General features: G+C 33.7%; 1 protein-coding gene across 5 annotated transcripts in view; it reads left to right on the top strand.

Annotated features, from left to right (window-relative positions):
* The window catches only part of LOC145941191 (cell adhesion molecule Dscam2), a 224,625-nt gene that overhangs the window by 22,156 nt on the left and 186,342 nt on the right, over window positions 1-16,127 (top strand). For all 5 annotated transcript variants that reach the window (XM_083047129.1, XM_083047128.1, XM_083047131.1 and 2 more), the window contains exon 2: window positions 8,997-9,089. In XM_083047129.1, coding sequence (XP_082903255.1) covers window positions 9,032-9,089 — 58 coding nt within the window. In that variant the 5' untranslated portion in view covers window positions 8,997-9,031. The remainder of the gene's footprint in view (window positions 1-8,996; window positions 9,090-16,127) is intronic.

Raw genomic sequence — 16,127 nt, forward strand, 5'->3', positions numbered from 1 at the left:
AAGCAGTGGTATCAACGCAGAGTACTATATTGCAATAGGAAACCGGGGCGAAGTCGTCACCTTTTTTTTGATGCCGGTTTTTAACAACAAAATAAATAATTTTAGTAAAATGTGATGTACTGTTGTAAATAGTGAATCCTTGGCTATAATATTTATCTGGGTATTTTTGGTCTACATCGCTTTGTTCAATCGGTATAGAGTAAAAATCACAAAGGTGTAAAAATTGAAATGTCAAAATTGCCGGTACAAAGTCGTCACCTTCCTGGGGCGAAGTCGTCACTCATTCTCAGACTGGATTTTAAATAATACTGGATTTAAATGAATACATAATTTCAATCATGATAAACGATAGAATACATTTTCTTAATTATTTTTTAATAGAAAAATTTAAACATTTATTAATAAAAAACACGATGAAAATAATTACAAGAAAATCAATTTTCTGTTTCATCATCAATCTCACTGAAACAGTTCAAGCAAGTAAAAACAGAGTCTGACGATCGTACGCACTTGTTGTGTGCCCTACGTTTGCACGAAATGCACTGTTTCTCATCAGCTCTGTTTTCTGTCATCTCTGAGCACACGCAGCACATATTATTACTTGGTGACGACTTCACCCCGGACACAGATTTCAAGTTTAATCGCTCATAAGATATTAGAAATAAACAAAAATAAAAAAAATTCACTGCATTCGTGTTCAGCATGCATTACTCTTTAGTGTCACTTACCTCGAGATTTGAAGAGAAAATAATATTTAAAATATTAAAAATGTTCGATGCACAAAAAATTTCACTTTTGACTACTGAAAATACGTTTGTCGTAATGAAAATCACAACATGGCATATAACTTCATTAAACTCCGTTGGTTACGTGGACATCATAAATAGTGTTTATAATATTAACAACGAGTTCACATAACATATAGATTTCGAGATAACTGTATTGACGACTTCTCCCCGGTGACGACTTTGCCCCGGTCTCCTCATAATGTCCAAAATATTTTGAACATATATTTTACCAATTTCCCCCCAATTCTAAGTTGAAGTAAAATTTAAATAATATACGTTTTCTTATTTTGATAAATATAATTTTTGTTGTATTGGACTATTCTTATAAGAGCGAAAGTGATTGAAAAATCCATCGATCAAAATTTAAATTCGTATCGGCCATATATCATCGCATGTATCAACTCGCTGCATGGACTTGATCGAGAAAGAGAGAATTACGTATTAATAATTTACTGTTACGCAGGTAACAAGAACAATAAATAAGAAATATCTAGTCGGGTTGTTTGTTACATGCACGGTCATTTAATCGCCATTTTACAGCGGCCATTCGTTTAATTCACGCATTTACGATTAATTCTGTACGGAATAACAGTTCTAGCCTTTCTCTCACACTCTTCTCTCTCCCTCCCTTCCGACAAGATAATTACTTTAGTATATCCACCGTTTGCCCCAGTGTATGAGAATATTTAATAACGTGTTCTCACGCGTATATGATTCGCGCGTTAATTAATATCCCTTCGCGGACCGCGAACGTTGCAAGATTTATGGCTCTCCCGGGAGATATAGCAGAAATTTTCCTGATACGCGGAATGAAACGTGGAATTACTATACCGGGGGTCTTAGTGTGCACCGAGCGTTTATGCTACGATACAAGAGCGGGAATATGAGAGAAAAGCGGGACACACAACAGAATTCTCGCTCAGCAGCAGCTGGTGCCCCGCGAAAGTTCCACACGTTTCGCTGGCGTCATAGAATTTTTGCTTGTTCATATCCGTCCCCGCCTGCTCCTTCTCGTTCCCCTCCCTCGGCTGATGAATTAAGATCCCGTCAGCAATAATTTCTCAAAACGTTTTCTTCGCCTTTGCATGCAATGTATTACCGGTAAATTAATGAAGAAGGTCATATGGGTTGTTTCCGCGATTCTATTTTGACAAGTGTGTTTGATAGATTTTACGATCAATAGTTTTCAAAATATCGATGTTTCAAAACAATTTTTTTTTAATATAGAGATTTTGTGGCTAGATTATTTTCATAGAGATTTTTCATCAAATTTTTTAATATAACAAACTTTAATTTAATCAGAAATGGGTTTGGGTTAGATTCAAATTTTTTAAGATGGGAGCTCAGTCTCTCACATGACACATAACACTAAATTATTTCACCAAATATATTTTTTCTTGAATGTACATATGTAATAACTTTTAAAAATCGATATCTCGAAAACTTTGGATCGTAGCGATTGTGATTCTTCTTCTGATAAAAATATCCTGTGAAAGTGACCTATCAAATTGAGAAGTCCCGGAAATAACATTCTTCAGGTCAGGTCTTATGTCGTAGATGATAATTGTGGCATTTCTTGTGTTTATGTACTTGAGTATCAATATATGTATATATATATATATATATATATATATATATATATATACATATATACTAAAAGTAATACTGTAGATATTTTTATCATGTTATAAACATGAAAAAAACATAAGAAAATTATATCTCATGAATTGCAACGACAAGTATATATTTAAGAAGTGTATTAACATTTTATTTAAAAGTCAAATTGTTCTCCTGTTTGCTAAAGCATTCTATGTATAAGAGAAATTTAGATATTTTATTCTAATTATACAATTTTCTCTTGACTCAAATTGAACAATTTGAAATTTTTATGCTGAAGTAATTATTTATTACATCTCTTGATAACTGACTTGTTACTCATCATTATTGAATTTATTACTAATTTATCCGACACAAAATAAAACAATCAAGTTTTTCATTATGTAGTTTTAAATTGTCTGCCATATTTTCGGAGACACAAATAGTTTAGTAATCGTTATAATCTTTGTAATTTCTTATAATGCAAACATCCAATATTGTGTCACGATCCGCGTCATACATATCGTAAGATATCTCTAATGATGATGGAACATCCCGAAGGAGAAAGAAAAATCGTCATTGCAAAAAGAGATCATGGATGAATAAATAAATGCGACGACGAAGTAAGAAGCAAGTATAAAGAGGCAGCCAGAGCAGAGCCGAGAATAAGAATAATCGCGGGAGTCGCATTCAAGCAGAAGAACGTATTCCTGATGTCGGCGACCTCACATCGTAGGGTGAACCCATAGCCATGGTTGCCATCGCCGCTGCCGCCTTTTCCCGTTGTTGTGTCGTCGGCACTCTCTCTATTGTTTCCTCCCTTCCACGAAGCCAGCCGGTATTAATTCCGTAGCACCGGCGGCGAATGAATACACCCTGTGCGCGCGCGATGTGTCAAGACCTTTGAACGCGGTTTATAAAACGCAGCCAGTCTGTGAAAGAAAAATCTCTGTTGATAACGCAAGCTAAAGATCCGCATCCGTGGCATGGGAATGTAAAAATAATTAAACTGAAATTGAGAGCTCTATACAATTTTTTTGCTTTTTTTTAGCTACTGTATATCTATTTCGAAGTTGTAAACCTATTTCATTCTGTTTTCTATATTTATAATATTATTTTGATATTTTAGACTTTCGCGGTGTACATGAACATTAACATTGATTTTTGGGTTTGAACCGCATAGACATTTTGTTTGATTCCGACGTTTCGTGAACATTTCAGCTCACTTTATCAGAGAGAAACAACCTGATACTGACGAAACGTCGGAATCAAACAAAATGTCTACACGGTTCAAACCCAAAAATCAATGCTAATATTATTTATATAGTAGATAGTATATATTAGGTATATAATTAGGTATATAGTATATAACATACAGTATATAGTATATAGTATATAGAATACTATAGTATGGTATAGTATAGTATGTAGTATACTATAGTATATAGTATAAAATATGCACTATAAAATATAGTATAGTATATACTATATTGTATAGTACATACTTTGTACAATATAGTACATATACTATATAAATATATTATACAATATAGTACACAAAGTATGTATTATACTATATTGTATAATACATACTTTGTGCGTGCGTGCGCGCGCGCGCGCGCGCGCGCGTGTGTGTGTGTGTGTAGCAGTAGTAGTAGTAGTATTACATATAGTATAAAGTATGCACTGTACAATATAGTATGTATATATTATAGTATACTATATTAGTACATAGTACCATATTGTATATAATACTATATAGTAGTATATACATATAATACTATATACATACTATATTGTATAGTGCATACTTTATATTATATTGTATAGTATTATATTATATAGTATGTTTATATAGTATACATTATTATATGTATATAAGTATATAATATATATATATATAAGTATATAATAATAATTCCGCTGAAAGTTTAAAACAAATCTGCTGCAACTTTATGAGAACGAAATCTATGCACTGAGAGACTCATGTGTGTATGATACGGAAATACTGTATTATTCATGCAAATAATCTCGCAAAGGAGATATCTCCTGAAATCGGGCGCGACTCGAAACACACCAAGTAGTCGATATTTTCGCGATTATTCGTTCGACGTGCTTGCCACCGCACAATTTGATTCATCGCACCTAAGGTTAATCCTTATGGAATATTCTCTCCGGACAAGTGATTTAGGAAAGCGAGTTTACACGGTACCGTTTTATTCCCCACCGTTTTGCATCGCTGCGTGAATTATACACGACCTCTCTCGCATTCGAGCACGTGCATCTAATTTCCTCTATCCACGTTACCATATCTTTAAACATAAGCGCCGCCACGACGTTACGTTTAATATCACATTACGCGATTACGGAAACCGTAATGTGTTAATTAGTTTTGTATCTTGTTCTACAAAAAGGAATAGAATTCTACGAAACTCTGTGGCGAACAATGTACATAATTTTGAAACTTCCAAAAGACAATTTAAAGAAAATGCGCCGCGTTTTTAGTTTAATGCTTCAACTAAAATAACTGCTGACTATTCTTTAAAAATACTTTTGTTAAACGATACAAATGCATTTAAAATGTTGCATTGGAAATCTCATAAGAAGTTTATGAAAATTACTAAAATGATGAGCTGAAGTGATTAATTTCTAATTTCATATTTGTATTTTTATAATAAAAATTTTGATAAATTATAACTTAAATTATATATTATTTTTCTCTCGACATAAACAAAATAATATTTCTTTTAGTACACAAATTATTTTGTCTTTCTTTGTAAAAGTAATATGAGTAATAGCCCTCGAAAATAGATCTCTCAAAATGAACGATGATTAACAACTCGATATAAATGCTGATATAAGTCAAACTAATCTAATACTCGCAAAGCGAAATGTTTCGCAAGATTGAAATAATTTTTCCAACAATAGTATAATCGATCTGCGGTTATTAATTGCACAAATTAATGTCGTTATAGTGTTGTCTGTTAATGAAAAAAAAAAAATATATATATATAATAAGCTTCTTCGTAATACAAACTGACTTATTAATAAAAAGGATATTTCACGATGACACTATATTTTTTATTATAATTGCAATTCACTGTTGATTAGTCATATAACTATAAATATATACAATTATAATTATATTAATTTATCCCGTCAATCTACAGATAGATTATTTCTGCGCAATCTGACATATCTCGTTTTAAGAGCAGTTTGAGTATTTTTGACAGCTTGAACAATTTTCTTAAAAATCAGGTCAGCAGCCATTGTGTATTATTAAGTTCAATTCGATCGATCAATTTTCCGTGTCTGTTTCTTTTTCGCTCGCCCTTTCTATTCTTCTCACAGTTAGGAAATGGTACGATTCGATCTTATCCGTAAACTTAATTGTGAGCGCACGGCAGAATTGCTTTCTAGTTTGTTTCATCGATGATGCTGTAGTGATAGAAGGGCATCTTCAGCAAAAAAGGCACGTTTGGCTATATTTCAAAATATAACTAACACCCTACAATATAATCTCTGAACTTGTTTTCCCTTTCTTTTAGGACTAACAATTATTAAAACTATAACATTACTAAACTATACTTATAACATTACAAAACTATAATTATTAAACTATAACAATTATTAAATAATGCAAACAATATACATTAGATAATAAAAAATATACATAAAAATTAGAGAGTTTTAAATAAAATTTAAATAAAGTTTACTTGATGTTTATATTTTGCTAAAATGTAATTTAAAATTTATATTTATTATATTAACCGAATTTAACCGAATATTTCTCTTGATGCAGATTGAAAGAAGAAAAATATCGAAATATGCAAAAGCTGTATTGAAAATAAAGCATTTCTAAAAACAAAAAATTATAATTGAATTTATCTCTTGCATATTTATATGTGTACGAGTATATATGTGCATGCGCACGTGTAAGTATATTTCAAGGAACTGCCTTGTGTATTTCTATTAAATGCCTAAAAGATTATTCTTGCACAGAATTTAACAATATGCCATTCACTAACAGAAATTGAGACTGTGATATAAAATTGCTAAGATATAAATTCCATCTTATCAATTATTCGGCGACGTAAATCTTCCAGATCTAAAGGTTAAAGTGAAGAGAAGAAGAAGGAATATATAGATTATACTCTTTTTAAATTGTACTTTTTCAAGAGTATCTCTACAAGAAATAATCAAATATTTTTTACGATGATTTCCATGGTACCATAACTCAAAAAGTTAAAAAAAAAAAAACTTTAATCATAATCACTTTAAAGATGTTTTGAACCTCACTAATTCGAAAACCTCTACAAATTGAAACAATGTTCGTTTCCCTTGAGGAAACCTCTGTAAGTCGAAAAAAAATACGAGATTAACTCGAAATTTTTGAAGCGGCGTTTGACCTCTGTAATTCAAATTTTCGAAAACAAAGCCTCCGTAATTCGAATCTTCAGAAACAAAGATTCTGTAATTCGAATTTTCAAAGACAAAGCCTCTGTAATTCGAAACAAACTGTTAATGTTTTGCATGTTAAATGTTTGTCTGAACTTATCTGTCATTATATACCCTGTAAAAAATATCCTTAAATTTAATATACTTTTAATGTATATTTGCGATCATTTTCATAGATTAATTTTATGTTGTAGCTAAATAAACGAAATAGCTAAACCTCTATAATTCGAACTTTATTTTTATACACCTCGATAATTCGAAAAACTCTCTATGTCAAAACCGCTACAATTCGAAGAATTTTTCTCTTTCCTTCAATTTCGAATTAGCGAAGTTCGACTGTATAATAAAAATAAGGGATTTTATTTGAAAACTATTCAACTATTGTCTGAAACTATTGTCTTATTTTTTTCGTTTCTAATATATTTTCAACATTTCTAAATAAGAGTTTGTTTACATTAAAATAGGACGTTTTGTATGTATGTGTGTGAAATACGCATGAAACATTACTTTGTAATTACTTTGTAAGTTCTACCCTTTTATTCAGTAGAATGTAAGTGTATTTCTTCATATCTTCTTTACTACATACACGAGTAGAAGCTCGAAAAATATTCAACGAAGAAGTAGCGAGAGAGCGCAGGTAAAAGCAGCATACCATCGCAGATGTCATGTACGTATGCGAAGTGCATAAGGGTTGTGTGGCTCATCCCTTTGCTGTGCCACGATGCAAATGCGCCGTGAAGCGAATCAAATGCTCCAGATTTGACCTCTTTGAATGAAATTTGTAAGAATATGATAAAAAATACGCGGATATTTTATCTTTGCGAAAAAGACGTTATTTTAAGTAAACAAAGATCAACAACTTAACATCAAATTACTTGTACTTTTTCGACCACAGATTGATACTTTCTTTTTAACGATATCGATATAACGTAAATCGCGGTATATTCACTCTGTCATTTATAGTATATTTAAGATCTCTTTTTTTCCTTTCCTCAGACTGTATATATTTTTTTTTTTGAGCGATGCACTATTTTATAATATTACACGACATACATATTTTAGTCATTGAACTCTTATTTATCAAAAAATATTTAAATCTTTTAAATTACTTCTAAATGGTTAAAAGTGTATTGAAGATTTTTAAGAAATCTTGAGATTTCACTGTTTTTATTTTACTTGCTGAAAAAATGTATCAACTTTTTATATTAAATACAAATATACTTAATATTCTTGCAGATATTTCATAAAACATGTTATTAAGCTGGACAACTTGACAGTTAATCTATAATTTATTTTTCACACAATGCTATTATATTACTTATGATTATATCCATGGTCTTCATTCTAAATTACATTATAGACAAATTATCTGTACTATTTTAAATGAAGAAATATTATCTTCATGTTTAGGTTAATTAGGCGCATTAAAAAGCATTAATAAGAGAAGAAGAGCATTAATAATAATTCTTTCGTTGCGCAAATGTCGGAAGTATTTCTTGAGTGGAAAAAATTAAACGACCCTTAAATTAATGTCACAAATACGGCTCTTTATATATTATACCAATCATCTTTAATATGCCAAATATCCTTAGAATTATCCAGCAAGGGTTGTTCAAAAACCTCGGTAAAGTCGAGGAGTTCCGCGGCTCGCGTCGAGCGGCAAAAAAACGCGCACACAAATGCAAGAGGGGATGCATTTCCGATACCCAAGCTCCAAACCAGTGGCACGCATCGCATGTTTCACGATTATGTACGTCGCTCGACGCGCACCGTCTGGGTGGACTTTCATTGAACGGACAAGCCTCCTCCCCCAGGTTTGGATTCGAGAAAAAAAATGTCGATACGGGACGTGTAGGGAATTGGCGTGTAAGTGGAACGGGGTTGAATGAGAGAGAGAAGGAGATCAGCAGGGTTGGACGTGGAACGGGCAGTCTGCCAGGAAAGGGAACGGGAGTTTGGGGAGAAATCGAAAGGTGGGACAAGGCCCGAACGATGAGAACGCGGGACAGACAACGGGTTTGTGTTGAGAAATGAAGGGTTACAGAGGGAGAGAGAGAAAGAGAGATAGAAGGGGGGAATGGAGAGGCAGGGATCGGAGTTGGCTCTGGTATAGCGGAATAGGTTGATTGATTGGGCACGCTTGTATTGTTTCAGGAGGAAGCTGAATCGACGTAACGCTCCACGCCAGGATGGCCGGTTGGCCGTTCAGCACCGCGCTGCTGTTCAGCATCCTCATCCTTGTTCGCGGTAAGTAAGAACACGGCAACGAGGGGAAGGGGCTACGCCGATAAATATGGGTATCCCCATTGGGAGTGTAGGACGAACCCAAAGACCATTTGGGTAGGGTGGGATCATGCCCATGCAAATGGATCCTGTCTGGCGCGCGTTCTCGTTACGATGCTAATTCGCTCGTGCTCTTTAAAAATCAATTTCATCGGCTTTAAATCGCTCGAGTTACGGGGCTCGATGCTGCTTGGATTTAATGAATCCTCGAAATGAGAGTAGCGGAAAGACTGTAACAGCTCTCGCGATGATAATTAACATGGAACTCTATTGAGTTTACATGTTACGTGAGGTAGATAATTCCACATATTATTAATCGATGAAAATAACTGGAATAAATTTACCGCGTAGTTGAATTGCTGTTATCGCTTCTCTATACAAAGCGCGTATTTCGCTTAAAATAAAAGGAGACAGAAATAATGCAATTGCCATGATCCCATCGTCGTTAACGATACCAGGAATTACCGGTGCGACTCTCGTACGATAGAGTACGTGACACACAACTATTTCAGGTCACACGTAGACATTTAACAATGTTATGTAACCGCTTACCGCGCGTGTCAGCTGTAACCCCTTGTGCACAGGGTTGCCTTAGCGCGGAAAACGCGCCGGCCTATTAGAAGCGAGCTCCCATTCTACAATTCAGATGTATGCATTCGCAATGCGCTTTTTACATTCCATAACGAGATTCGACTAATTTATGATTGCATTCACAAAAGTTTCTCTCATCAGAGCGAGAGCGAGAGAAAGAAAGAGAGAAAGAGAGAGATAAACGTGAAGCATTTTGTGCAAAACATTAAACGAATAAAGCGAATCTCAAGATGCATTTATTTATAAAATGTTATTATTACCCCCGCTTCGAATACTTTGTCTGTTGAGCGCAATTGTAAATGATACGAATTAGAATAAATTATTACGGAGAAAAGAGATTGCGATAGAGTAAGAAATTCCCAAGATTTTTTCTCGCAAAAACATGAAAAAATTTAAAGATCTGTATAATTTACATCACTACAGTGTTTGTATATTTAAAATTTTATTATAATATTCTATATTTATTGTAAATAAAAATTTATTAATATTCGTAAAATATTATTTTAGTATTAATACATTTATAAATATCCCATTGTACTACAACTAAAATGCAAATGATTATCGCGATTTACCACAATTTCGCGAAAAAAACTTCGCTCGTTTTTATAGGGGTTTCTGAACCCTCCGAGCTCAGAGATGAAACATGTACCAAATTGTAAGGCATCATAAAAGGATTGAAAATTTATATGCCAATGTTCAAATTATCCGTATTTATTTTGTTATCTATGCTTACACGATACTTTCACACTTGTAATAAACTGATTTTTTATTTTATAGTTGAACATGATTCCCAGAATTTTTATTTTTGTATTTATCCTTTCCTCAAGATTTCTTTTTGCGTTCAAGGCATCTCCTCGTGGAAGTATTTTAGACGTGAAAAGGCGCTGGTACTGTAAGCTGTTGTTCCCATATCATGTCGGTTATTTGATATCTAGGATATGCTAAATATCTTTCGGAAGGTATACAGATGCCTTCTGAGCACTAATGTCATATTTGTTATCTTGGACAGCTCTGATGATGATGATGATGAGCCATCAAACGAATAAATAACATCATTGAAAGTCAGAACTACTTCCGGCGGGGATTTAAAGATCCAAAACTATTTTTTTTACAAATTAAATTATTTTTTAATATACTATTATTAGTATCTACAAAACTATATATTTTTGACGACAGGGCTCGAGAGGGCCCAAAATGGGCAAAATCCTTTTGATTTACGCGTTAATCGTATTTTTATTTGATTTTTGGAACCATTCGCGAAAGAGAATCTCGTTTTACAGATGCTACAGCCCTATTCGTTACTTTCCGAATATACAATGTCGATTTTTCTCTTTCTCTCTCTCTTTCAATCTCTCTCTCGACGCGAAAGTGAATATGAATTCTCTCGTTTTGCAAAGCCTCGAAGTGCCTCGGTTGGGTTCTTCTTCTTCTTCTTGTTCTCGTTTGGCTCTTCTCGGTTGGGTTCGATTGATTTCCTGCCACTTTGCAGCCTCGCTTGCACGACTCGACGTCCAACTTGGCTCAAAACCGCGTGACGAAACCGAGAGCCACCGGCGTGGTATGGAATCCGCTTTAAATTATTGCCTCGCGGCGGCAGTTTCGTTTATTTCTGGATCCATTATTCCGCTAGAGAGCAGCACAGGGCAACTTTCGGGGCACAATTTGTAACCCTACTCTCGCCCGCGCGCGCTTTGTAATCGAGAGAGTTCCACCCCGTCGCGCTCGCCCGATGTTCTCCAACTTTGGTCATTAATAACTTTCCTTTTCGTCGAATTTCTCGATCGTTAAACCGGGACATCCGTTCGGGCACTTCGTCGATCATCGTGACGGCGTCGTGTCGTTCTCAAAAAGTTACGCGTCCTCGGGATCGAAGACGACGTACTCTTTTTTGAATGTTACACTCGCTTATATAAATCGCGATATAAAAACGAGTACTTGTGAGTTTCTTGTAAATCTTGCCAAGACAATAATAATTGATAGAATTATCTTGTGTTCTTTTTCTATTTTGTAATCTGATATCGCGGTTACTCGTTTAAAAAAAAAAGTGTTTTTAATTATTATATATAATTAACACATCTCCACTTATTTACATATTATACAATGTATTATATATAATATATTACAATTACATTGTGTAACGAAAAAATATTTTAAAAGTGTAGTTTGCGAGATATTTTATACTTTATAATAATGTACACGCGTACATTATTTTACAAAAAATATATACTTTGCAATTAGCAGCTACATATTTTTTTTAAACAAAACTACGTGTTTTCTTTACATCAACTGATTCCTCTCTGATTCTTTTGTGCATAAAAGTATTGATATAAGATTATCAAAAAATGAATATTTTACGAGTATATTTTATAGTTTATGTAAAATTATATCACATTAAAATACAAAATATCTCATTAATTATACACTTTTAGCAATTTTACTTTTATAACTTATTATGCCAAATATTGCGAAGGATCGATTTATATAAAAAAATTAAGGTGGTTCCATTTAAACTAGGTTGATGTTTAAGTGACCTTAATTAAAATTCAATATTATCAATTTTTTCTTCCTCAAAATTTTTTTACTTTTGTATGAAATATTTTCTCGTTAGCCATAGTTTTAGCAATATTCGACTATATTAATATTAAACAAGGATATTCTGTATAGATTTATACACATAATTATATTCAAGAAAATTATATATCAGAAAATTCATTTTCGTTGAAGTGACGTTTTGATCTTTCTATATTAATTGCAGCGCAATTATGTCAGGGGAAAATGATAGTCGGTTCCATCAAACTGGCATTTTTGCGCCCAGGCTTTGCAATACAATGTTCTCCATGCGCAACGCTCTCTTCGGCCTCCGGTAACGTTTCTGTCACTCGTAATAGCACGCTCGAGTTTATTTATTGCGCTCCTATAAACGTCCCGAGCGGCATTAAACCTCCAATAAATTCAACGTGTTTCAACAAATGATGATCCAACGTCGCGTTTGACAGGGCCACAGATGTCCGCGTAGTACCTTGTAGCACGGTATTCGTTAAATTTGCCGCCTATCGGCAGCTTTCAAATCCGACATTTTATTTCGCAGTATTAAATATGGATTTAAGTATCATGGCTCGGAAAATTGAAAAAAAAATTTTAAAAGAGGCATTAATGAAAGAGAGTGAAAAAAAGAGACAGGAATATTATCGCAAAGAAATATGAAACTTTGATGAAAAAAAATTTCCATTAAGATAAATTTAAACATGCAATAACTTTGTAATTAAAAGTAAATTTTAAATTGTAAGTAAACTTAAACTTAATTTTTTTGTAAAAATAAATTGATTTTTTTTAAATAAAATATTATTTATATTTATATAGGAAAGAAATGAAACACAACATCATATACTTATTAGAATATAAAATTATATAAGACTTAGAATATTTTATTACAATCCATCATAAAAAAAATTCTCCAACATCCAAAGTTTCTTTTCAAGTAACTTAAGGTTAAATGTAGACACAACATATAGCAATAAGAAAAATAATGCTATTTTTTATTTTATTTGTATTCTCTCTAATTCTATATCTTAATAAAATTTGCAATCTTTTTATTTTCTAACTAACATACTCAGTGAAATTTTTCTAAGCTATATTACAAATGATTTTTATGACTTTATCAGCCATAAGATGCAATATTCTTTCCAGAATTCAGAGTTAACTCATATTCAATTATACTTTGTTCTGATTTGTTGATTACGTTTTAACGATAGCACAGCAAGTAATAATTTTATTCAGACTTTGTGTGGCATTGTGTCGTTTTGCGGCCGCGAAAGTTCATGAATCGGAGTTTGAGATTCACGTTGGTCGCGTCTCGGAGTCTATCTCTCAGCATCATCTTTGTCAACTTTGCTCGTCGAGTTTCTGTTCACTATGCCTTTTCATCTTATGCACATATGCGTGAAACGTGCCAAACGAATGAGGAATATGAAAAACAGGAGATAAAACAAGAGATGACAGTCGCAGCGAGATGAGAAGGGTGGAAGGCGAAGAGAGGAGAAAGCGTTGAAGAGAGTGGTTGTGGCAACCGTATGCGCATGAGACATCTTCAAGAAAAAAATAGTAGAAAAAAACGAGAGAAAGCGACAGATAGAGTACGGAAAGACAAGAGACGGAAAGAAAGTGCGGAGTGATTTGAAAGATAGTTGCCTGGGGCCGGTGGGGGAGAAAGGGGATGAGTGAGAAATAGCTGAAAGTGAGAAAGGAGAAAGGAGAACAAGGCTGGTGAAGACGGGAAAAAAGACGAAAAGGAAAGACGCTCTGAAACGGCGGGTGTTAGGTGGTGGCGTGGTGACTCGGGTGGTGAAAACCGGGAAAGACCGGAGAAGGAGGGTGGGAGGGAAAGGGGAAGGGGAGAAGGTACGAGACCGCTTTCTTAAAGATGCGATTCGGGGCGCACTTGTTGCGCTGCGAGAGAAGGAGAGTCGAGAAAGAAGGTCGAGGGTTGGAAAGAAACGATCATCGCGCGAGGCGGCATGAGACTCGCCGAAGATGTGGAATGGAGGTGAGGAAAAAGACACACAGTGGTGAGAGAAAGAGAAAGAGAGAAAGAGAAAGAGGGGTGGTATAAGACGAATCGAATTGATTCTCTCTTTCACGGGTGTCCCGACGTTACTTTTCTTTATTGCCGCTCAACCACCGACCGGGGTTGAGCGGCCTTTTTCACCTCTGTGTTATTTATTTATCGGCCGTCGTATACGTTGAACCGGCTTGATCCACGCGCGTAAAGAACATTACGTTCTACTTCAGCATTCGGCACCTACTCACGTCGATTCATTCTCGCCTCTTTCTCTTCTTTTCCCTCTTCCTCAGTCGTTTTGAGATAGCGAGGGGCACTCCTACCGACACCAAGCAGAGTGTCCATATCGGCGCCTTCGATACCACAAAGATGGACGGGGAGGAGACTTACTAGAATTCCCCTCGCGAGCAATACTATCCGATCGATGCCTAAACGAGCAATAAAGATTCGCTCGGTATCGTCTCGACGTGGAATATTATTCGGAGTACAATACAGCGCCGCGGAGATTTCTCTAGCCCTTAATTAGTCGCGCCTAATTAAAGTCTCATTATAAGTCACGTGGGGAGTAAATAATCCCAGCTCATTATTTCGATCGAAAAATAAATCATTCGGGTTTTTGAGTATTTATTTATCTGAAGCTATATTTTTAAAATAACACATAAAAGAGTATTTGGAGAGCAACATAACAAAATATTTAAAGATGAACTAAACTGACCTAAGTTAACCTAACCTAACCTAATCCTAATCTAAAAACATTTTAAAATATAGGATTACTTGCACTCCGCGCGACTAAAGGGTAATAGCATTTAGATCTTCAATCATTTGTGTTTTGAAAATCATCAACTTCGATTAACATTTAGTCTTCTTTTTATTTCTTTTTATTATAATTAATATAAAATAAAAAATTAATTTGTGATATACAATACGTATATAATGAAATAATATTGATGATATTATATCTAAAAATCGCGGAAGCTTTCACGCGACGTATATTTATTACAAATTTTATTTCAAAAGATTAATCATAAAATTACAGCGTATAATCTAAATAATTAAGGTAAAAAAGCAAGTAAAATATAAATCAGTGGAATGTAAGAAAATTATGTTTAAATTTTTAACACGGAGGTTAATATGTGCAAAAGCAATTAGAGGCTGACTGACTCACTTTTGCAGCATTGATATTCAATTTTCTGCGGCATAAAATGTTTAAACACGATGCTTGCGAATATCGTTAACGGATAACACGCGGTTTAATGTTTAATAATTATTGAGAGATTCAACTTTCCTTTTCTCTCTCTTTCTCTCTCATTTATTACTCAATTTCAAATGCGGCATGACTGATTGCCTAGTTTAACATGACGAATTGACTCTTTATGCGCACAATATAATTATTTCAACGGTTTCGGATCTATGGCTATAACGAAATAATAATCGACCTTTGTATTGTATTATATTTCTATTTTTGTTACATTTTATTTTTACCGAGTAAAAGTAAAATTTTTTCCGGAATTTTTATATAATATAAATATAACGTGAAAATCTGCGAACAATGGAAAAATTGTGTCATAAAAAATTTATCGGTACGTTAAGTATTTTATTAAACATTTATATTAATATTTATTCTATTTTATTCTAGTGAGATTAAAACTATATGGAGCATTTAAACGACTTGTATCATCACTATATATTATAGCTAAGTCGAAATTAACAATCAATTTTTGTTTTTAACAGGAATTTTATCAATTATCACAATACTATGAATATTCATAAATCATTATATCTAGTATAATATTTATATAGTATGTAATTGTCAATATCTATAAATGTCGCTGAAATATTAAATATTTTAATTG

The sequence above is a fragment of the Prenolepis imparis genome, unplaced genomic scaffold, assembly GCF_030444845.1.
Source record: "Prenolepis imparis isolate NDT839.2.m4 unplaced genomic scaffold, iyPreImpa1.0 SCAF_9, whole genome shotgun sequence".
Lineage (NCBI taxonomy): Eukaryota > Metazoa > Arthropoda > Insecta > Hymenoptera > Formicidae > Prenolepis > Prenolepis imparis.